This window comes from Procambarus clarkii, chromosome 53 (genome assembly GCF_040958095.1).
Source record: "Procambarus clarkii isolate CNS0578487 chromosome 53, FALCON_Pclarkii_2.0, whole genome shotgun sequence".
Classification (NCBI taxonomy): Eukaryota; Metazoa; Arthropoda; class Malacostraca; order Decapoda; family Cambaridae; genus Procambarus; species Procambarus clarkii.
In genome coordinates this window covers 19,624,274-19,651,231 of record NC_091202.1, presented here as the reverse complement: position 1 = coordinate 19,651,231, position 26,958 = coordinate 19,624,274, and the positions used below count along the sequence as shown (strand labels likewise).

At 43.9% G+C, this 26,958-nt stretch overlaps 1 protein-coding gene across 1 annotated transcript in view; it reads right to left on the bottom strand.

Annotated features, from left to right (window-relative positions):
- The window catches only part of LOC123767089 (carbohydrate sulfotransferase 8), a 55,275-nt gene extending 29,188 nt beyond the window's left edge, over positions 1–26,087 (bottom strand). The window contains exons 1-7 of the mRNA XM_045756586.2: positions 24,759–26,087; positions 24,318–24,482; positions 23,929–24,039; positions 10,878–11,011; positions 5,897–5,989; positions 5,444–5,555; positions 5,029–5,163 (exon numbers count right to left, since the gene is read on the bottom strand). Coding sequence (XP_045612542.1) covers positions 5,029–5,163; positions 5,444–5,555; positions 5,897–5,989; positions 10,878–11,011; positions 23,929–24,039; positions 24,318–24,482; positions 24,759–25,553 — 1,545 coding nt within the window. The 5' untranslated portion in view covers positions 25,554–26,087. The remainder of the gene's footprint in view (positions 1–5,028; positions 5,164–5,443; positions 5,556–5,896; positions 5,990–10,877; positions 11,012–23,928; positions 24,040–24,317; positions 24,483–24,758) is intronic.
- Positions 26,088–26,958: the final 871 nt, after the last annotated feature.

Sequence of the window (26,958 nt, the reverse complement as noted above, 5' to 3'; positions counted from 1 at the left end):
GGGCCTAACTAGAGCAAGATATAGCTTGAGAACCACACCAGGTGTCTTGTTACTAACGCTGCGATTAATAAATCCAAGTGTCCGATTTGCCTTATTACGAACATTTATGCATTGATCCTTTTGTTTTAAATTCTTACTAATCATAACTCCCAGATCCCTTTCGCAATCCGACTTCGCAATCACAACACCATCTAGCTCGTATCTTGTAACTCTATCATCATTACCTAACCTCAGAACTTTACATTTATCAGCATTAAACTGCATCTGCCAATCCTTTGACCATTTCAAAACCCTATCTAGATCAACTTGAAGTGATAGTGAGTCCTCCTCCGAATTAATTTCCCTACCGATTTTCGTATCATCGGCAAATTTGCAAATGTTGCTACTCAAACCTGAATCTAAATCATTTATATATATTATAAACAACAGAGGTCCCAGGACAGAGCCTTGAGGCACTCCACTTACAACATTTTCCCACTCTGACTTGATTCCATTTATACTAACTCTCTGTTTCCTTTGGTATAGCCATGCCCTAATCCAGCTTAATATAGCACCCCCAATACCATGAGACTCTATTTTTTTAATCAGTCTTTCATGTGGCACTGTATCAAAAGCTTTGCTAAAGTCAAGGTATACAACATCGCAATCCTTACCACTATCAACTGCCTCAACAATGCTAGAATAAAAAGATAACAAATTTGTTAAACATGAACGGCCATTTATAAAACCATGTTGCGACTCAATTATTAATTTATGTTTTTCAAGATGAAGACGAATTTTATTTGCTATTATAGATTCGAGTAACTTTCCCACAATAGACGTTAGGCTAATTGGTCGATAGTTAGACGCAAGTGATCTATCTCCTTTCTTAAAAACTGGTATCACATTAGCAACTTTCCAAAACTCTGGCACTCTGCCTGACTCTATTGATTTATTAAATATGGTTGACAGTGGGTCACAAAGCTCCTCTTTGCATTCTTTAAGCACCCTAGCAAACACTTCATCCGGCCCTGGGGATTTGTTTGGTTTGAGTTTTACTATTTGTTTAAGAACATCCTCCCTGGTAACTGCTAAACTCGTCAACCTGTCCTCGTCCCCACCCACATAGACTTGTTCGGCTGAAGGCATATTGTTAAGTTCCTCTTTAGTAAATACAGATACAAAATATTTATTAAAAATACTACTCATCTCTTCATCACTATCTGTTATTTGACCTGTCTCAGTTTTTAATGGACCTATCCTTTCCCTAGTCTTAGTACGATATAACTGAAAAAAACCTTTAGGATTTGTCTTTGCTTGCCCTGCTATGCGAACTTCATAGTTTCTTTTTGCTTTCCTTATCTCTTTTTTAACATTTCTAACCAGTTGTACGAATTCCTGTTCTAAAGTGACCTCCCCATTTTTAATCCTTTTGTACCAAGCTCTCTTTTTACCTATAAGGTTCTTCAAATTCTTTGTTATCCACTTTGGGTCATTAGTATACGATCTATTCAATTTGTATGGTATACTACGTTCCTGTGCTTTGTTTAGAATATTCTTAAATAAGTTATATATTGAATCCACATCGAAATCCCCATTTAAGTCACCTATCGCTGGGTTCATGTCTCGCTCCAAGACCGGCCCACACCCCATACCCAAGCCATTCCAATCAATTTGACCCAAAAAATTTCTTAGGCTATTAAAATCAGCTTTTCGAAAATCTGGCACTTTAACAGAATTTTCTCCTACTGGTCTATTCCATTCTATGCTAAATCTGATTTCTTTGTGATCACTGCTCCCTAGCTCACTCCCTATTTCGATGTCATTAATTTGCGTTTCCCTGTTAGTTAACACTAAATCTAAAATATTATTTTCCCGTGTTGGTTCCTTAATGTGTTGCGTAAGAAAGCAATCGTCAATTAATTCTAGAAAATCTTCTGCTTCACTATTCCCTGTTTTGTTCAACCAGTTTATTCCGCTAAAATTAAAGTCACCCATTACATAAATACTGTTAGATCTAGATGCTCTAGATATTTCATCCCATAGATGCTTTGCTTCCATTCTGTCTAAATTTGGTGGCCTATATATTACTCCTATTATAATATTATTAGCTTTTTCGTTTAATTCAATCCAAATAGTTTCTGTGTGTGGCTCTGTTTTGATTCCCTCTTTGAGACTACATTTCAAATTGTCCCTAACATATATGGCTACTCCACCTCCTCGTCTAATATATCTATCTGTGTGAAATAGTTTAAATCCATATATTTGATATTCAGCTAATAGTTCTCTATTTTCTACATTCATCCACGTTTCGGTAAGTGCAATAATATCTATTTTTTCTGTGCAGACAAGAGCATTTAATTCGTTAATTTTATTTCTTAGACTTCTACTGTTAGTGTAATATACCCTAAGTGAATTGTTATTTTGCGGACCTTCTCTTTCCCTGATCGTTTTGCCAATTCCTTTCTCCCACAAACACATACTTTTATTACCTCCTTCCTCCAAATCAATTCCCATACCTCTAACTACTAACAGTTTAAACCCAAACAAACACCTCTAACCACTTCTTCTAGCGAGTTCGCAACAGCAACAACCCCAGCTCTCGATAGATGCACCCCATCACGAGCATACATTTCATTTCTTCCATAGAAGTGTTCCCAGTTGTCTATGAAAGATATTGCATTTGATTTGCAATATCTTTCCAGCCGGCAGTTGACACCAAGTGCCCTCGATATCCATTCATTTCCCACTCCCTTTCTTGGAAGAATGCCACATATGATCGGGATTCCTCCCTTGCTCCTAACTAACTCTATGGCTGTTTTATACCTCTGAATCAGTTCCTCACTCCTGACTCGACCAACATCATTTCCTCCCACGCTAATGCAAATAATGGGATTGTTCCCATTACCAGCCATAATATCATTCATGTTGTTTATAATATCACCAATGCCAGCTCCGGGATAGCAAACCCTTAACCTGTTCCCCCTATCTCTAGCACAAAACGTTCTATCCAAATACCTTATCTGGGAATCTCCCACAACTAATGTTTGCTTAGGTACTTCCTTTACTTTCTGAGGGGCCTGCGCTTCCTTTCTCTTCGTTGCTTTCCCTTTTGCGCGATCCACAGTCTCTCCACAGCACTCGTCCTCCAAAACGTCAAATGAATTTGAAGTTGCTATGGCGTTTGAAGGCGGCTTTATCAAAGTCTTCTTAAGGCCCCTGTCTTTCGCAACTCTCCAAGACGAGGTCCCTTTACTGCTGGTCTCCTCCTTCGTTACTTCTCGTAGTTTTTTAAGCTGACGCACCTCCTCCCGCAGAGAGTCCAACTCTGTCCTCAGGGCTCCCACTAGAGTCACCAGGTCCTTCACTACAACTTCCATATTGCTATAACAACACTCAGGAGCTCCGGTTAACACAACCTCTCACTTCCTCCAAATCAATTCCCATACCTCTATCTACTAACAGTTTAAACCCAAACAAACACCTCTAACCACTTCTTCCAACGAGTTCGCAACAGCAACATCCCCAGCTCTCGATAGATGCACCCCATCACGAGCATACATTTCATTTCTTCCATAGAAGTGTTCCCAGTTGTCTTTGAAAGATATTGCATTTGATTTGCAATATCTTTCCAGCCGGCAATTGACACCAAGTGCCCTCGTTATCCATTCATTTCCCACTCCCTTTCTTGGAAGAATGCCACATATGATCGGGATTCCTCCCTTGCTTCTAACTAATTCTATGGCTGTTTTATACCTCTGAATCAGTTCCTCACTCCTAACTCGACCAACATCATTTCCTCCCACGCTAATGCAAATAACGGGATTGTTCCCATTTCCAGCCATAATATCATTCATGTTGTTTATAATATCACCAATGCCAGCTCCGGGATAGCAAACCCTTAACCTGTTCCCCCTATCTCTAGCACAAAACGTTCTATCCAAATACCTTATCTGGGAATCTCCCACAACTAAGGTTTGCTTAGGTACTTCCTTTACTCTCTGAGGGGCCTGCGCTTCCTTGCTCTTCGTTGCTTTCCCTTTTGCGCGATCCACAGTCTCACCACAGCACTCGTCCTCCAAAACGTCAAATGAATAAATTTGCGTAGAATATTTTTAAATAAGTTATGTTTTGAATCCACATCGAAAACCCCCTTTACATCACCCATCGCTGGGTTCACGTCTCGCTCCAAGACCGGTCCAACCCCCCATGCCCAGGACTTTCCAATCTATTTCACCCAAAAAATTTCTTAGGCCATTAAATTCAGCTTTTTAAAAATCTGGCACTTTAACAGATTTTATCCTACAAATCTATTTCATTCTATGCTAAATCTGATTTCTTTGTGAATTATGCAGTTTAGTTTTAGTAACCATATCATATAATGGATATAAATTAACTAGAACGCGTCCAGCGTAGGATTACAAAGTTAATCCCCAAATTAGAAACCTGTCAAATGAAGAGAGATTGAAAAGGCTTAAATTACATTCTCTAGAAAGGTGAAGAATTAGAGGTAACATGATAGAGGTGTATAAGTGGATGAATGGACATAACAAAGGGGGATATTAATAGGTTATTAAAAGTATCAACACAAGATAGAACACGAAACAATGGGAATAAATGAGATAAGTTTAGATTTAAGAAAGACCTGGGTAAATACTGGTTCAGTAACAGGGTTGTTGATTTGTAGAACAAATTACCGCGTAACATAATAGAAGTAGGAGCTCTTGATTGCTTCAAGCGTAGGTTTAACATATATATATGAAAGAAATTGGGTGGATATAAATAGGAGCTGCCTCACAGGGGCCAATAGGCCTTCTGCAGTTACCTTCATTCTTATGTTCATCTGCCAATCTTTTGACCATTTCAAACCCCCTTTTTAAATCGTCTGGAAGGGAAAGCGAGTCTTTTTTTCGTGTTTATTTCCCTCCCGATTTTCATATCATCGGCAAATTTGCAAGACGGTATCACCCACCATCTCCCTGACCCGGTACCTCCGTCACTGTGTGTCTACAGGGCCGCCTCTCTCACAACACCTGACGCCTCACGTACCTCCTTCAGCTCCTGCAGGTCGGCCAGGGTCACCAGGAACCGCTCGTCGTCTTCCATCGTCTCCAGCTTCATGATCAGCTGGAAGTCGTTAGCACAGACGCCACACTGGACCCAGTACGGCGTCCAGCACACCACCTGTGGACGGAGTCGTCGTCACCTTCAACACTCTTTATGAATTCGACATCAGGAATGGACAAAATTATTTGAGTTTACCTTAATACTTCGCAAAGCATTGTTTCTGAGAGGCCATTGATAGCAGGGAAAACTGGGCATTGGTGCCTTTTTACATTTCAATATTGTTGAATATTTCTCAAAATAACTGCAGGAACTTTCAAACACACTTCACAATTCAGACAAAAGTATTTCCTTAGCCTAATATCTGCGGTAAAAGCAAAAAACCTGTAGATTATCTTGCCTTCCTCCAGTCTTTGAGGGTGTGGAGGTGTGCGGTGGAGTCAATGACGTACTGAGCGAACTCCTCAAACGTCGGGAAGATCGAAGTCTCGTTGCTGCCACTTGACCTGTACCTGAGTCCAAGCAAAAGACAATTACTCAAAAGTTTTCTGGATCCGCTGTGGAGAAGCACCAACAGCTCATTTTAAAATTCTCTGTAAATTTAAAATTCATAGAGGTTGACTGGCCTTAATAACCCTCCAGAGGCTGACAGGCGTTAATAACCCTCCAGAGGTTGACAGCCCTTAATAACCCTCCAGAGGTTGACAGGCCTTAATAACCCTCCAGAGGTTGACAGGCCTTAATAACCCTCCAGAGGCTGACAGGCCTTAATAACCCTCCAGAGGTTGATAGGCCTTAAGCCCAACACCAAACCTCATGATAACAAATCATTAGCCAGGAAATGTAATCTTACCTTGAGATAATATCGAGCTGGAGCTGACGGAAGTTGAACATCAGTGGCCGCGGGGAGAGTGTGGTCAGCTTGTCCCTGTAGGCCGACAGCAGCCTGTGTGGGAGTCATGGGCTTCATCACCAACCATACTAGGTAATGTTTATGGCTGATCATAGACATAATAACTTGGAACAAAGTTAGCCACACTTGTGTAAATGGTTCTGACGAGAGACGAGACTTACATCTCAATGACTCGCCCTAACCATACACTCAGACCTTCATATTGCACTCAGGAGATGCTAAAGACTTCAAATCTTTACACTTAATACAAAAATACATAAGTATGGATTTTTTTTAACCAACCAACCACACTGTAATGGCCGTGGCTAGACATAGCTGAATTAGAAATAGCCTAGAAATATATAACAACACATTAATCATTTTGAATACGCGAGTGTCGGTCAGAATAACTTAACCAAGTTGTTTGCATCCACCCCGCAATCGCCGCCTTAAAAACCATCAGTCCATCGAGATCGGGTTCAGCAACGAAGTTAAGGATTGTCAATAAAGTGTCCCCCCTCGCTGGAGACGTTGGGTACCACAGTTCTACGGGTGTGAGTGTGTGCCTCCCCAAACACCCGGGCGTCAAAACAGAAGATGTCCGAAAGAATAATCAGGAATGAGTAGTTGAGGAAATACACACAAGATTGCATAAAGCACCACCGTGAACATGCCGGTCTCTGGAAGCAGGCGGCACATAGAGGTTTGGTCGGGAAAGATAAAAGAGTAGCCAACACAGTTGGCAGAGTTAGACCCATCAGAACAGACGACAATGGGGGCATGAGAGCGAAGTAAAGTGTTCAAGGAAAAGGCGTTTCATAATCGTAGGAGGCGTAGAAGCCTTTACCATGCGGGTCAAGGTCTTGTCTAACTTTGCAAGTGGGACCCTCCATCGGGGCAGAGATCGGATGACACATGGAGAAATATTGCAAACATGAACAAGAAGAACGCTTGCAAGAGGAATCTTGCAAGCGAGACATCCGTACAGGAAAAGGAAGGTGGTGAAGAAAGGGAGAAGTCCCACAGGAGGGGGAACAAGTCCCACAGGAGGAGGAACAAGTCCCACATGAGAGGGAACACGTCCCACATGAGAGGGAACAAGTCCCACAGGAGTGGGAACAAGTCCCACAGGAGGGGGGAACAAGTCCCACAGGAGGGGGGAACAAGTCCCACAGGAGGGGGGAACAAGTCCCACAGGAGGAGGAACAAGTCCCACATGAACGGGAACACGTCCCACATGAGAGGGAACAAGTCCCACAGGAGTGGGAACAAGTCCCACAGGAGGGGGGAACAAGTCCCACAGGAGGGGGGAACAAGTCCCACAGGAGGGGGGAACAAGTCCCACAGGAGTGGGAACAAGTCCCACAGGAGGAGGAACAAGTCCCATAGGAGGGGGGAACAAGTCCCATAGGACAGGAAGAAAGTGCCCATGGACGGGAAGAAAGTCCCACAGGAGGGGGAAGCAAGTCCCATGGAAGGGGGAACAAGTCCCACAGGATGGTAAACAAGTCCCACAGGAGAGGGAACAATTCTCACAGGAGGAGGAACAAGTCCCAAAGGAGGAGAACAAGTCCCAAAAGAGGGGAGCAAGTCCCACAAGAGGGGGGAACAAGTCCCATAAGAGGGGGAGCAAGTCCAACAGGAGTGGGAACAATTCCCACAGGATGGGGAGCAAGTCCCACAGGAGGGGAAACAAGTCCCGCAGGATGGGAAGCAAGTCACACAGAAGCGGGAACAAGTCTCAAGGGAAGGGGAACAAGACTTGTCCCCCCCAGACTATGGGGGGGACAAGTCTCACAGAAGGGGGGACAAGTCTCACAGAAGGGGGAACAAGTCCCACAAGAGGGGGAGTAAGTACCACAGGAGGGGGAGCAAGTCCAACAGGAGTGGGAACAATTCCCACAGGATGGGGAGCAAGTCCCACAGGAGGAGAAGTCCCACAGGAGGGAGGACCAAGTCCCACAGGAGGGAGGACCAAGTCCCACAGAAGGGGGAATGAGTCCCACAGGAGGGGGAGCAAGTCCCACACGAAGGTAAAATACATGAGGTGACCACTCACCTCGTTAATTATATGAGGTGAAACAGGGACAAGACAGCGGACCAGGCGTCTTGTCTCAAGGAAAGACGCACGTTCACTATGTTTAAGGTTGAGGACGGCTTGTTCAAATTTATAGTGCATGCATGTGTGGCATAAGGCAGGATGGGCCTCACTGCAGTTAATGTTGTAAGCTTGAGGAGATGAGCAGTCTTACTCAGAATGACCCGGGTCTCCACACAAGGGGCAAAGTGGCATCTTCATAGTGCACTTGAAGGGACCATGACCAAATATCCAACACCTATTGCTGAGGCTTGGAGAGGGTATTTATTCCTGATTGGAGCATATGGTACCAGAAAGGATTACGGAGGACGGAAAGGTCTGACCATCAAAAGTGATCTTGACTACCTGATGGGGCAGACGACCACCACCGCCACGAGGAGGGCCGAGCGAACATATTAGTCTGGAGGATACAATAACCTTGAGCCTCGAGGATATTTTTAATATCCTCATGGCCATCTTTGAGGTCGCAATCACCCGTCTCAACACAGTGCAAGAGAATGACTGCGCTAATACTTGCAATACAGACGAGCCGATTGGTTCAGGAGGGCCACATTGAGCCTCCCATTGTACTCCTCGCATGGGGGCATTTCCCCGTCTTACTAAAATAAGACAGGAAAAGGAAGAATGTGCAGTCTGTATTTTTCTTGACAGACAAAAAGCATTTGACATTTGTTCCCCATGAGAGATTGTTATACAAGATGTAGAACATGGTTGGGATAACTGGGAAAACACTGGACTGGGTAAGGGAGCATCTGAAGGACAGAAAACAAAGAGTCACGACCAAAAAGAAATGTAACTAGTGGGGTCCCACAAGGCTCTGTCCTGGGACCGCTGCTGTTCCTAATTTATGTGAATGACCTGCCTGAGGGAGTGAGCTCAGACATGTCAACGTTTGCAGATGATGCAATGAAGATGTCCAACACGTCCTCCTAAAAGAGCATCGCATTTTGACGTAAACTTTACCTAAAGCCAAAAATTGTCGTACTAGAACATGGTGGCGGCTCGCCAAAATTGACATATTGTTCAGTTTTCTGTTCTATGTCTTCTGGTAGGTTAGGATAGGGAACTTTAGTACGACTGTTTCTTGACGTTGGGAAACCTTAGGAGGACAGGCTGGGTGAGGAACGTGAAAACAGACGAGAATTGCAGAAAGATACAGGAGACCCTTGGCGTCTCCAGGAGTGGTCAAGGAATTCAATCCCAAGAAGTGTAAGGCAATGAAGATGGGAAAAGAAAAGAGAAGACCAGAAGGCAGCTACACCATAAAGGGAAGGCAGCTACACCATACAGGGAAGGCAGCTACACCATAAAGGGAAGGCAGCTACACCATACAGGGAAGGCAGCTACACCATACAGGGAAGGCAGCTACACCATACAGGGAAGGCAGCTACACCATAGAGGGAAGGCAGCTACACCATACAGGGAAGGCAGCTACACCATACAGGGAAGGCAGCTACACCATAAAGGGAAGGCAGCTACACCATAAAGGGAAGGCAGCTACACCATAAAGGGAAGGCAGCTACACCATAGAGGGAAGGCAGCTACACCATAGAGGGAAGGCAGCTACACCATAAAGGGAAGGCAGCTACACCATAAAAGGAAGGCAGCTACACCATAGAGGGAAGGCAGCTACACCATAAAGGGAAGGCAGCTACACCATAAAAGGAAGGCAGCTACACCATAGAGGGAAGGCAGCTACACCATAAAGGGAAGGCAGCTACACCATAAAAGGAAGGCAGCTACACCATAGAGGGAAGGCAGCTACACCATAAAGGGAAGGCAGCTACACCATACAGGGAAGGCAGCTACACCATACAGGGAAGGCAGCTACACCATAAAGGGAAGGCAGCTACACCATAAAGAGAAGGCAGCTACACCATAAAGAGAAGGCAGCTACACCATAAAGGGAAGGCAGCTACACCATAAAGAGAAGGCAGCTACACCATAAAGAGAAGGCAGCTACACCATAAAGGGAAGGCAGCTACACCATAAAGGGAAGGCAGCTACACCATAAAGGAAAGGCAGCTACACCATACAGGAAAGGCAGCTACACCATACAGGGAAGGCAGCTACACCATACAGGGAAGGCAGCTACACCATACAGGGAAGGCAGCTACACCATAAAGGGAAGGCAGCTACACCATACAGGGAAGGCAGCTACACCATACAGGGAAGGCAGCTACAGGAATCAGAAAGAGATCTGGAAGTGGGTATAATTACGACACACATAAACGGGATAACATCGGCAGCACATGAGACACTGGCAAATATAAGAACATCGTTCAGTAACCTGAATCAAGACTCTTTCAAAGCAATCTACACAACACTTGATAGACCAATACTGGAAAACGCATCACCAGCAAGGAATCACCACCTCAGCTTAAAGTCAATCTAAAACAGTACAAAGGTCCGCAACAAGACTGGATACAGAGCTACGAGGGTTAAATTACGAAGGTAGGCTTATGGAACTAAATCTCACAGCCCTATAGGATAGAAGGAAGATAGAGGATATGATCACAACTTACAAAATACTTAAGGGAATAGATAAGGTGGATAAGGATGGCCTTTTCAGATTGAGAGAAAGCAGGAAAAGAAGTCACCTGGTGTCCCGACACATCTGGTGACCCCACCCTACCTGGTGACCCCCACCCTACCTGGTGACCTCACCCTACCTGGTGACCCCACACCCTACCTGGTGACCCCCCACCCTACCTGGTGACCCCACCCTACCTGGTGACCCCCACCCTACCTGGTGACCCCCACCCTACCTGGTGACCCCACACCCTACCTGGTGACCCCCACCCTACCTGGTGACCCCCCACCCTACCTGGTGACCCCACCCACCTGGAGAAGGGATGCCTGACGATGATGACTCTGAGGGCCTCCCGGAAGACGGCATCTCGCATCACCGTGGTGTCAGGGGCGGGGAAGAACCGGTACACAATGGTGTGCATGTTCACGTCCAGGAACTGTGACTCCTGCCGGGGCGGGGGAGAAGGGTGGGTTATGTACACAGCACATAACACACACACACACACAACACACACAACACACACACAACACACACAACACACACACAAAGCACATAACACACACACAACACACACAACACACACAACACACACACAAAGCACATAACACACACACACACAAAGCACATAACACACACACAACACACACACAAAGCACATAACACACACACAACACACACAAAACACACAACACACACACAAAGCACATAACACACACAAACAAAGCACATAACACACACACAACACACACACAAAGCACATAACACACACACAACACACACACAAAGCACATAACACACACACAAAGCACATAACACACACACAAAGCACATAACACACACACAAAGCACATAACACACACACAAAGCACATAACACAGTTTGTTTGAAGTTTGAAGACCTGGGAAATCGAGTTACCAATGAGTGCACAAGCTTCATACATGGAACTCTGACAGTAGATGGGAGGAAGATTGTGATCTTGGTAATCTACAATCCCCCACCAAACAGTAGAAAACCCAGGCAGGAGTATGATGACAACAACAAAGCATGTATAGATGAACTGCAGAAGGCAGCAACACTAGCCCACAGAATGAGAGCGAAGCTGCTGATCATGGGGGACCTAAATCATGGAGAGATAAATTGGGAATCAAGGAATCCCCATGGAGGGGACGAAACGTGGGGAGCAAAATTAGTAGATGTTATAGACAGGAATTTCCTGACACAACATGTGAAGGAAGACACAAGGGAAAGAGGAGGAGATGCACCGAGCCTATTAGACCTGATTTTCACCCAGAACGTAGAAGATATCGAGAATTTAGAGCATGAAATACCTCTAGGGGCCAGTGACCATTGTGTCCTAGTCTTTGACTTCATGATGGAATTCAAACTTATGACCATGGGACAAGAGATCTGGGAAAGGAGAGCTGACTACAGGAAAGGGGACTATATGAGGATAAGGGACTATCTGGGTGAAGTGCAGTGGGAGGAAGAAATTAGAGGAAAAACAGTCCAAGATATGATGGACCTAGTCATACAGAAATGCCAGGAGGCCGAAGAGAGATTTATACCAACGGTAAAGGGAAAAAATAAGAAGGAATATAATAACCCATGGTTTAATAGACAGTGTCAGGAAGCAAAAATGGCCAGCAGGCGGGAGTGGAGGAAGTACAGAAGACAAAGAACAGAGGACAACAGAAGCAGATACAACAGAGCTAGGAACGATTACATTAACATAAGACGAACATCGGAAAGGGACTATGAGAACGATATTGCAATCAAAGCGAAAAAACAACCTAAGTTACTACACAGTCATATAAGAAGAAAAATGTCGGTGAACGACCAAGTGACAAGACTAAGGAAGACAGAGGGGGCATATACTGAAAGTGACAAGGAAATCTGCGAGGCACTGAATGCCAGTTTCCATGGAGTGTTCACTACCGAGCCTGAGCAGCTCCCATTGTTGGAAGGGGTTACCCTAGATAAAAGACTATCAGATATAGAGGTGACAGCAGAGGAGGTAATGAAACAGTTGACAACTCTAGATGCAACTAAAGCAGTTGGACCAGACAAAGTATCACCGTGGATACTAAAAGAAGCAGCACAGGCCCTCAGCGTGCCTCTGGCAATGATCTTTAATGAGTCACTTATGTCAGGAGAATAGCCCAGTTGCTGGAAGAAGGCAAATGTCGTGCCGATCTTCAAGAAAGGAGATAGGGAGGAGGCACTTAACTACAGACCTGTATCACTGACAAGCATCCCCTGTAAAATACTGGAAAGAATAATTAGGCTACGACTGGTTGCACACCTGGAGAACATTAGGTTTGTGAACAAACATCAACATGGGTTCTGGACAGGGAAATCGTGCCTAACAAACCTTCTGGAATTCTATGATAAAATAACGAGGATAAGACAGGACAGAGATGGTTGGGCAGACTGCATATTTCTGGACTGCCAAAAAGCCTTTGATACAGTACCGCACATGAGACTGCTGTTCAAGCTCGAGAGGCAGGCGGGGGTGTGGGGAAAGGTCCTAGAATGGATAAGGAACTACCTAACAGGAAGGAGCCAAAGAGTTACGGTAAGGGGCGAGAAGTCGGACTGGCGAACAGTAACAAGTGGAGTACCACAAGGATCGGTGCTGGGACCAATTCTATTTCTTGTATATGTTAACGACATGTTTACAGGCGTAGAGTCCTACATGTCGATGTTTGCGGATGATGCAAAGTTGATGAGAAGAGTTGTGACAGATGAGGATTGCAGGATCCTCCAAGAGGACCTGAACAGATTGCAGAGATGGTCAGAGAAATGGCTACTAGAATTCAACACGAGTAAATGTAAAGTTATGGAAATGGGACTAGGAGATAGGAGACCAAAGGGACAGTACACAATGAAGGGGAACAGCCTACCTGTAACGACGCGTGAAAGAGACCTGGGGGTGGACGTAACACCTAATCTATCTCCTGAGGCACATATTAATAGGATAACGACAGCAGCGTACTCTACACTGGCAAAAGTTAGAACATCATTCAGAAACCTAAGTAAGGAGGCATTTAGGGCGCTTTACACTGCCTACGTAAGGCCAGTCTTAGAGTATGCCGCCTCATCATGGAGTCCCCATCTGAAGAAGCATATAATGAAACTGGAAAAGGTTCAGAGGTTTGCAACGAGACTCGTCCCAGAGCTACGAGGGATGGGGTATGAAGAGCGCCTGAGGGAACTGTGCCTTACGACACTAGAAAGAAGAAGGGAGAGACATGATAGGAACGTATAAGATACTCAGAGGAATTGACAGAGTGGACATAGACGAAATGTTCACACGGAATAGTAACAGAACGAGAGGACATGGATGGAAGCTTGAAACTCAGATGAGTCACAGAGATGTTAGGAAGTTTTCTTTTAGCGTGAGAGTAGTGGGGAAATGGAATGCACTTCAGGAACAGGTTGTGGAAGCAAATACTATTCATAATTTTAAAACCAGGTATGATAGGGAAATGGGACAGGAGTCATTGCTGTAAACAACCGATGCTCGAAAGGCGGGATCCAAGAGTCAATGCTCGATCCTGCAGACACAACTAGGTGAGTACAACTAGGTGAGTACACACACACAACACACACACAAAGCACATAACACACACACAACACACACACACACACAACACATAACACACACACACACAAAGCACATAACACACACACACAAAGCACACAACACACACACAAAGCACATAACACACACACAACACACATAACACACACACACAACACACTCACAAAGCACATAACACACACACACAAAGCACATAACACACACACAAAGCACATAACACACACACAACACACACAACACACACACACACAACACACAACACACACACACAAAGCACATAACACACACACAAAGCACATAACACACACACAACACACACACAAAGCACATAACACACACACAACACACTCACAAAGCACATAACACATACACAACACACAACACACACACACAAAGCACATAACACACACACAACACACACACAAAGCACATAACACACACACAACACACACACACAAAGCACATAACACACACACAACACACACACAAAGCACATAACACACACACAACACACACACAAAGCACATAACACACACACAAAGCACATAACACACACACAAAGCACATAACACACACACAACACACACACAAAGCACACAACACACACACAAAGCACATAACACACACACAACACACACACAAAGCACACAACACACACACAAAGCACATAACACACACACAACACACACACAAAGCACATAACACACACGCAAAGCACATAACACACACACAAAGCACATACCACACAACACACACAAAGCACATAACACACACACAAAGCACATAACACACACACAAAGCACATAACACACACACAAAGCACATAACACACACACAAAGCACATAACACACACACACAACACACACACAACACACACAAAGCACATAACACACACACAACACACACACAAAGCACATAACACACACACAAAGCACATAACACACACACAAAGCACATAACACACACACAAAGCACATAACACACACACAAAGCACATAACACACACACAAAGCACATAACACACACACAAAGCACATAACACACACACAAAGCACATAACACACACACAATACACACACAAAGCACATAACACACACACACAACACACAACACACACACAAAGCACATAACACACACACACAACACACAACACACACACAAAGCACATAACACACATACAACACACACACAAAGCACATAACACACACAACACACACACAAAGCATATAACACACACAACACACTCACAAAGCACATAACACACACACACAACACACAACACACACACAAAGCACATAACACACACACACAACACACACACAAAGCACATAACACACACACAACACACTCACAAAGCACATAACACACACACAAAGCACATAACACACACACAACACACACACAAAGCACATAACACACACACACAACACACAAAGCACATAACACACACGCAAAGCACATAACACACACACACACACAAAGCACATAACACACACACAACACACACACAAAGCACATAACACACACACAAAGCACATAACACACACACAAAGCACATAACACACACACAACACACACACAAAGCACATAACACACACACACAACACACAACACAAAGCACATAACACACACACAAAGCACATAACACACACACAACACACACACAAAGCACATAACACACACACAAAGCACATAACACACACACAAAGCACATAACACACACACAAAGCACATAACACACACACAAAGCACATAACACACACACAAAGCACATAACACACACACAAAGCACATAACACACACACAAAGCACATAACACACACACAAAGCACATAACACACACACAACACACACACAAAGCACATAACACACACACACAACACACAACACACAACACACACACAAAGCACATAACACACACACAACACACTCACAAAGCACATAACACACACACAAAGCACATAACCCACACACAAAGCACATAACACACACACAAAGCACATAACACACACACAACACCCAACACACACACACAACACACAACACACACACAAAGCACATAACACACACACAACACACACACAAAGCACATAACACACACACACAACACACACACAAAGCACATAACACACACACAACACACTCACAAAGCACATAACACACACACAACACACTCACAAAGCACATAACACACACACAAAGCACACAACACACACACAAAACACATAACACACACACACAAAGCACATAACACACACACAAAGCACATAACACACACACAACACACTCACAAAGCACATAACACACACACAAAGCACATAACACACACACACAACACACACACACAACACACACACAAAGCACATAACACACACACACACAACACACACACAAAGCACATAACACACACACAAAGCACATAACACACACACAACACACACACAACACACACACAACACACACACAAAGCACATAACACACACACACACAACACACAACACACACACAAAGCACATAACACACACACAAAGCACATAACACACACACAAAGCACATAACACACACACAACACACACACAAAGCACATAACACACACACAAAGCACATAACACACACACAAAGCACATAACACACACACACAACACACAACACACACACAAAGCACATAACACACACACACAAAGCACATAACACACACACACAAAGCACATAACACACACACAACACACACACAAAGCACATAACACACACACAACACACTCACAAAGCACATAACACACACACAAAGCACATAACACACACACACAACACACAACACACACACAAAGCACATAACACACACACAACACACACAAAGCACATAACACACACACAACACACACACAAAGCACATAACACACACACAAAGCACATAACACACACACAACACACACACAAAGCACATAACACACACACAAAGCACATAACACACACACAAAGCACATAACACACACACAACACACACACAAAGCACATAACACACACACAACACACTCACAAAGCACATAACACACACACACACACACACAACACACACAAAGCACATAACACACACACAAAGCACATAACACACACACACACACAACACACACACAAAGCACATAACACACACACAAAGCACATAACACACACACAACACACTCACAAAGCACATAACACACACACAAAGCACATAACCCACACACAAAGCACATAACACACACACAAAGCACATAACACACACACAACACCCAACACACACACACAACACACAACACACACACAAAGCACATAACACACACACAACACACACACAAAGCACATAACACACACACACAACACACACACAAAGCACATAACACACACACAACACACTCACAAAGCACATAACACACACACAACACACTCACAAAGCACATAACACACACACAAAGCACACAACACACACACAAAACACATAACACACACACACAAAGCACATAACACACACACAAAGCACATAACACACACACAACACACTCACAAAGCACATAACACACACACAAAGCACATAACACACACACACAACACACACACACAACACACACACAAAGCACATAACACACACACACACAACACACAACACACACACAAAGCACATAACACACACACAAAGCACATAACACACACACAACACACACACAACACACACACAACACACACACAAAGCACATAACACACACACACACAACACACAACACACACACAAAGCACATAACACACACACAAAGCACATAACACACACACAAAGCACATAACACACACACAACACACACACAAAGCACATAACACACACACAAAGCACATAACACACACACAAAGCACATAACACACACACACAACACACAACACACACACAAAGCACATAACACACACACACAAAGCACATAACACACACACACAAAGCACATAACACACACACAACACACACACAAAGCACATAACACACACACAACACACTCACAAAGCACATAACACACACACAAAGCACATAACACACACACACAACACACAACACACACACAAAGCACATAACACACACACAACACACACAAAGCACATAACACACACACAACACACACACAAAGCACATAACACACACACAAAGCACATAACACACACACAACACACACACAAAGCACATAACACACACACAAAGCACATAACACACACACAAAGCACATAACACACACACAACACACACACAAAGCACATAACACACACACAACACACTCACAAAGCACATAACACACACACACACACACACAACACACACAAAGCACATAACACACACACAAAGCACATAACACACACACACACACAACACACACACAAAGCACATAACACACACACAAAGCACATAACACACACACAACACACTCACAAAGCACATAACACACACACAAAGCACATAACACACACACAAAGCACATAACACACACACAAAGCACATAACACAACACACACACAAAGCACATAACACACACACAACACACACACACACACAACACACACACACAAAGCACATAACACACACAGAAAGCACATAACACACACACACACAACACACACACACAAAGCACATAACACACACACAACACACTCACAAAGCACATAACACACACACAAAGCACATAACACACACACACACAACACACACACACAAAGCACATAACACACACACAAAGCACATAACACACACACAACACATTCACAAAGCACATAACACACACACAAAGCACATAACACACACACAAAGCACATAACACACACACAACACACTCACAAAGCACATAACACACACACACACACAACACACAACACACACAACACACACACAAAGCACATAACACACAATGCACATAACACACACACAAAGCACATAACACACACACAAAGCACATAACACACACACAAAGCACATAACACACACACAAAGCACATAACACACACACAAAGCACATAACACACACACAAAGCACATAACACACACACAAAGCACATAACACACACACACACACACACACACACAAAGCACATAACACACACACAACACAGTACAGTCCGTGTACTGTAAGTTTAAGTAATTTCACTAAAAACAAATTGTTAGTATTCAATAAATTGGTTAGTGATTATAAAAATGTCGTCAGCTTTATGTGGCTAGATGACTTGGGAGATCATAGCAGCGTCTGCTGTCAGGTGTGTACACTAGAGCGGCGTCTGCTGTCAGGTGTGTACACGAGAGCAGCGTCTGCTGTCAGGTGTGTACACGAGAGCAGCGTCTGCTGTCAGGTGTGTACACGAGAGCAGCGTCTGCTGTCAGGTGTGTACACGAGAGCAGCGTCTGCTGTCAGGTGTGTACACGAGGGCGGCGTCTGCTGTCAGGTGTGTACACGAGAGCAGCGTCTGCTGTCAGGTGTGTACACTAGGGCGGCGTCTGCTGCCAGGTGTGTACACGAGGGCGGCGTCTGCTGTCAGGTGTGTACACGAGGGCGGTGTCTGCTGCCAGGTGTGTACACGAGAGCAGCGTCTGCTGTCAGGTGTGTACACTAGAGCGGCGTCTGCTGTCAGGTGTGTACACGAGAGCAGCGTCTGCTGTCAGGTGTGTACACGAGAGCAGCGTCTGCTGTCAGGTGTGTACACGAGAGCAGCGTCTGCTGTCAGGTGTGTACACTAGAGCGGCGTCTGCTGTCAGGTGTGTACACGAGAGCAGCGTCTGCTGTCAGGTGTGTACACGAGGGCGGCGTCTGCTGTCAGGTGTGTACACTAGAGCGGCGTCTGCTGTCAGGTGTGTACACTAGAGCGGCGTCTGCTGTCAGGTGTGTACACGAGAGCAGCGTCTGCTGTCAGGTGTGTACACTAGAGCGGCGTCTGCTATCAGGTGTGTACACGAGAGCGGTGTCTGCTGTCAGGTGTGTACACGAGAGCAGCGTCTGCTGTCAGGTGTGTACACGAGAGCAGCGTCTGCTTATTTTGGTAGAAGTCGGTTTACTTCGTACATATGATTAATTATAATCACTGTTTGTTGCAGGGAGACGTTTTTATTAAATACAGCCATCTGACTTGATTTGAAGATTAATTATTTAAAAATCATTGCAGAACGAGATGTAATCGACCTGTAATTTAATATTCTCGTTTGCTAGAGAAAATCACGCGTTCTATCTCTTAGTGTATAACTAAATAATTTGAGGAAATTTATATTAAACGTTAATAAGTATTGTCGAAAATTTCCGACAGCCGACATGCATAGTTCAGTATTACCCAATTATTATTATGATTATGACCATGTTGGCATTTTGGCAATGCCAAAATGCCCCAAAAAAATCATTTTAAATATAGTGTGCTGCAGTGACAGCACACTATATCTAAAATGATATAAAGTCTATGACGTTAAAGTCCTGACTTTCAGCTTTAATTTGAGAGTTTTTACATCCATATTGAGTGAACTGTACAGGAATTACATCCATCTTGTGTTCCACTGATGACGACCAAAATTGGACACTTGGGTGCTCAGCTGTTTCTTGGCCAGTTGTGTCGTGGGGTCGTTAGTTCATGCACTGGAGCGGTAACAATTGGTCGGATGTTCATTCTAAATGTGGTATTTGCTTTTGGAGTCTGGTGTTGTTGTCTCTCCATGTGAGGACCAACGATGTGTCACTCTCAGCCCAACACGCCATCATGAGGATGGAAAGCCAGAATAAATCGACCAGAGTCACTGTCAAATAAGGTGCCTCAAAACAATCTGTTTGGTACAGTGTTAAGAGGTACAGCCCACTCTCCTGTTTTGGTAGTACTTATAGTAACGATGAGGTCCATAGTACATATATCGACGTACAACGCAGTTACAAAGTAGAAATCTGTACTACTGAATTTGAATAAACCGGAAAAGTTTTTGTATTTATGTTGCAAAGACAATTTAAACTAACCTTTGTAGGCGTAATACAATGAGTATATCTGTATTTTAATATATATATATATATATATATATATATATATATATATATATATATATATATATATATATATATATATATATATATATATATATATATATATATGTATAAGGATATGAGTATATCAATATAAGTATAAGGATAAGAAAAGGATACCTGATACAGGATAAGAATATCCTGTACAAGGATACGAGTATATCAATAAGTATATCTGAGGCCAAATATAGTACACATGTGCGCTATACTAGACCTAGAAATATATAAGTTTGTGTTTTAGTTTCACTTTTCGGACTGTATAAAGTGAATAGTATCAAAATCTACTAATTGCTTGGTACGTTAATGTTTGAACTACGGTGCACATAGTTACACGAACTACTATGTAAACAAGAGGATGGGTTGTGGCGGCACGGCGACACGGGGGAGCTCAGCAGTGACTCTCAAGACCACGAGAGACCACTGTAGTGGATGACCAAAGAATATCTTGAATTGTGAAGTAAAAAAAACTTTCCAACTTCTGAACAGATCAACAACATTCTCTAGCATGTAGGCATTGATGTGACAAAGACTACCATGAGGAGGAGACTACACCAGCGAAACCTCAGAGGTTTCACTACATAACGCAGACCACTCGTAACCCATAAGAGCAGAACGTCCATGTTACAGTTTGCCTCAAGACAACCATGGAGTTTTCATGGCACAAAATATAAATGTTCTTCACTAGCCAAGTCAATCACCCGATCTGAATTCAGTGGAACATGTGTTTCACTTTCTGAAGGCAAGACTAAAGATGAAAAGCCCCAAAACAAATAGGAACAGGATGTGGGATACTACTTTTTTCCTGACTACCTTGTGTGTACAACTCTGCCTATTTGAACACGGTAAACAGCGCGCAGGAGGTAATCTAAGAATCCTGGAGATACCTGAGCCAGTCTCCGACAGGAGTGTTTGTGTTCACGATCTACTTGGTTGTGAGAGCCATTATACAAAGGGAATTTTTAGTAGGTCATCATCACAATTTATAATAAGTGAAAAAATATCTTGCGTCATTTACTGGAGTAACGAACTGCAAGTAAAAATTCCATTGGAATGGTATGACAGAGGCCACTGTGGATCCCCTAACACGAATGTATTCAAGAACTTAATTCGTAATACAAATGGGATTTAATTACTATGGAATGGTATCATACAGGACCTAATTGCATCAGAGAGACATGGAATATTCTAACTGATCGATATGATTTTCCTTGGGAAACGAATATCACTTAACACGGTCAAATGGCCACCAATCAATTAACATGAATTCCTATCACTTCCAGTCTTCAAAGGGGACCTATTACCTGATATTAAATGTTGTTTAATGTCAACCAAACGCTTTTAACTAGTTGTATATAAAAAGGGCTGCAACTGTTCTATGTTTCAGTATCGCACCCTAAATAGAAAGGGAGGGATTTTTTTTTTCAACGAATTTTACACATTTTCAATAATCTATTACAACCATAAGTTTCAAATAAAACCATTTCTGTGACACTCATCTATCACATTAGCATATAAGAAAGGATTTGTATAAGGGGATTATCCAAAATATCTTTAGTTTTACTAATACAAGTACTCAAAGTTCCCCCAAAATATATGCCAATATTTCATGTTTGCAAATATTTATAAAACCAATTAATGAACTTAGGAATAAAGTGTTTTCTAGAGATTGTGGAGACGTAAACTCTACATACAAGGTGTAAATTTCATGTAAATTGAAAAAAATGAAAGAGGGGAATCAATTTTGTTACTTGACAATACATAAAGTCAAACACTTTGCCACCTGTAACGTGGCAAACAGGTTAGACCTGTGGTTGAGGTTGACATCAACCAATTTCTGAGTGTGAAATCAACCAATTTCTGCAACACACTCACACCAAGCTGAGTGTGTTGCTCTCTCCGTGTGCGAGTGAGGCACCCTCATAGACAGGGGCACCAGAAAAGGGCATAACGCCTCGCCACTCTAGCCAGAGCATCACCAAGGAAGATGCCCAGCGTCTGGTGATGCCCACGGGTAGGTAGGCTTGTGGCAGTGTTTCGTTGCAAACCAAACGTGCTAAAGTGCAGTCAGAACAACAAATTGGCACCACTGTTTAAATAACTACAGACTGCACACTAACACACACATAACGTACCCCAATGTTCATAACTTACACATCAGAAACAACACACAATGCACATAACCACAACACACGCAGAAAACACAAAACAAGCAACGCACATTACACACACCCTACACGCAATACACACAAAACTTACAAAGAGACCGACATATATGGCACGGAATAGTGCAGCTGTCTCTAAGACCCAACATAATGCCAGGCAAAATAGGGGTAACTCTCGCTCGTAAGGATACATACAAAAAAGACCGTAATTTGAAAATGGAAAATAATTGAAACAAAAACTTGGATTTTTTCTAAAACAGGAAGTTAAATTAAGGGTCCTCTGGTAGGTTAGGAGGGTAGGAAGTTCTCCTAAAGTTTCAAAACGTTATGGAAACCGTTAATTGAAAGTTCCTCTCCTAACCAAACAGCCTAAGCCAGGTAACCCAAAACAGAAAACGGGATAGTAAGCCACTTTCGTGAGCCGATTTCATTTTAATTTACATGGTTTTTTAGCCTAAGTGCGCATACGAGCGAAAGGCGACGTAATTTGTAAGAGGACGAGTTGGCCAAACTGTGTCTCACGGTGCTTGGTGGACTGACAGACTTTACCTCGAACTGGGCGGCTTCTCGCTCCTTCGGGGGCAGGTGGCTGAGAGTTGGGTCGTTCTCGCGGTAGTGAGCAAGACGGAGGAAGTTGACCATCCACGTTGTCGACGCCACCTGGGGGGAGGGAGACCTGGGTGTTTATACACGTGGATGACCTGGGTTGTTTACACACGTGGGTGACCTGGGTTGTTTACACACGTGGGAGACCTGGGTGTTTACACACGTGGGTGACCCGGGTGCCTCCCTGCTTACTATCATTACACTAAGTCAGCAAGGCTGACAGCCCGCCTGCTATCATAACTCATACTATATTTCCCATTTCCAATCTTTTCTTGTCGCCTGTGCCTCTCCATCGTCTTTAGCCCCCCTCCCCAAACAAAAAAAACACTGACCTTGGACATCTGGCACCAAACAAGGTTTGGTTGGTGTTTCTGGTCCCAGACGAATGTTTTGACGGTGGTGGGCGTGGCGAGGGCGTGTTGCTGCTCACACGCCTGCCCCACCTGCCTCGCTCGCGCCTCGTACACGCCAACACGACCCTCCAGGAACTCCCGATCCTGTTGGCAAAGTTTGGGTACTTAACGTCTGTTCAGTACTCTCTACTTAACCCGTCAACCCGTTCAGACTCGACATTGTTCAGTCCGAGACGGGAACTCTCGTCCCGCCCCTCAGGGCAATACAATTTTGAATTAAATAATAGGAAATTACAGTATTATTGAGTAAATTTATTTGAATTTTTATCGAAAATCATTAAGGAAAAGGAGATTTTACTCTTAGATATAGTGGAAATTTCACAATTTCTATTCAATACTTTCTAATGATGATTCTCTTACCTGAGGCGAGTATCTGGAGAAGTCGATGGAGGCGAAAACAGAAGCTTCTGAGGGAGGTAATACTATCGGCCAGTACTTATCCTGGCGAAGGGATACCAGGGGCGAGCCCTCCATCATCTTCGCCCGTATAGTCTGGTTGACTGTGGGTCCTGGGGGCAGCGGCGAGGGCTGGGAGGCAGGGCCCAGGAGCGCGACCCTATGAATCATCTTACTGGGCTGTTCGATGTTGTCAGAAATGTTTCCGGGAGAACTACCTGTACTCGAGCCATCGTGGGGAGCGACCAGTGATATATTGACGCCGTAATCAGTGGGCGGAGTCCCCTCTACTGCCTTCCTGCCTCCCGCCTCCTCCAACACATCATGTTTATCATGCTGAAAATCAACAGATTCACCGGTTTTCCGGGACGAATCGCCCGAGTCATCGCTTTTGAACCAATCATTTAACTCGTTGAGAATCAACTGCATTGTCCACTGGCTGTGGGGATCATATGACACTTCCGGGATGCCACGGGCCCCAGGTGGGGACGGGCCCGGGGTGCCACGGGCCCCAGGTGGGGACGGGCCCTGAGTGCCACGGGCCCCAGGTGGGGACGGGTCCTGGCCGTGTTCACACCTAACCTCACCAGAGTCATTACACCCAGCTGACTTAACCCGTTCAGACTCGACATTGTTCAAATTTTCTGTTGCTTTAGACTTCCAGGTCTTCCAAACATCATAAAAACTTACCAAGTGGAAAACCAGGAAACACAATAGGCCTACTCCGAGAAAACCTCTAAGCCTACGTTTGAATATCATTGTTGCTCAACGGTTCAGCACTTTTACACACTTAACAGAATAACTATTGATGTATTAAATTCTTTTCATATATAAATAGTAATATTTTTCTGGTAAAGTTTTATTTCATCACATTTTTATGTCAACATCACTAGTTTCAGCCACTCAAACATTTCACAGCAATTCCACATTGATTCCTTGAACAATGTGGAATGGATACATTGGATAGAATGGATATAATATGTATTTCTAAACAACCATAGTATCAGTTTCAACTTATTTGATAAATCATAATGAAAGCCCAGGACGTGAGAGCATCAGCTTGAGCGTAGGCACAGCAGCGCAAGCTGACAACACCAGCTTGAGTGCAGGCGCAGCAGCGTAAGCTGAGTCTAGGCGCAGCAGCGTAAGCTGAGTGCAGGCGCAGCAGTGTAAGCTGAGTGCAGGCGCAGCAGCGTAAGCTGAGTGCAGGCGCAGCAGCGTAAGCTGAGTCTAGGCGCAAAAGCGCAATCTAAGTATAGGCACAAATGCACCGGCTTGAATGTAGGCGCAGCAGCTGACTGTACCTGCGCGGTGTTGATGACCGCAGCCGCCAGGCCGCCCCGCCCCCAGGCGCCATGTTGCCCACACTTGAACCCGTTGTATATACGCCCAGCAGCTTCCGCTCTCCACATGCAAAATATAAGTTTTAGATGTGGCAAGCTCTTCGATGTTGATATATGCTAGGTGTAAACATCAGAAGAGCAGCGAGGCTTGGACGTCTACCTTGTGGATGGTGCTCCATGACGCCGGTGCCGGAGAACCTGGCAACTCTTGGCCCCGCCCAGTCCCGTTACTCGTTGCCAGTTGACACACTTTAAGTAATAAAATATAAATAAATGTTTATTCAGGATTGTATGTACATACAATTGTATGTACAATACGATTGTATGTATGTACATTCTCTTGTATGTACATACATACAAGAGATTTTACAAAAATTGATAGATTTATAGATAGAGCTGGTACATACAACGCCTAAAGCCACTATTAAAGCGTTTCCGTTTCGGTTTACATACAAATAATATCATTTATGCCTTACCACACATTATATATATCCACTTGTTATAGTTATTTAATTTTAAAGACTTGGAAAAGATGTTAAGAGCAAATCAAAGACTTAGAAGCCTACCAGACACACACACACACACACACACACACACACACACACACACACACACACACACACACACACACACACACTGGAGGTTTTATTCGTAAGGACTTGTACAAATCGGGAGGATGGTGGTGAGTTATAGGGAACCTATACTAACTAATCTTAATGCAGTATGTTAACTGACTATTGGAGGATGTTACGGTACCTCTTCCACCTCCACACACTGGAGGATGTGACGGTACCTCTTCCACCTCCACACACTGGAGGATG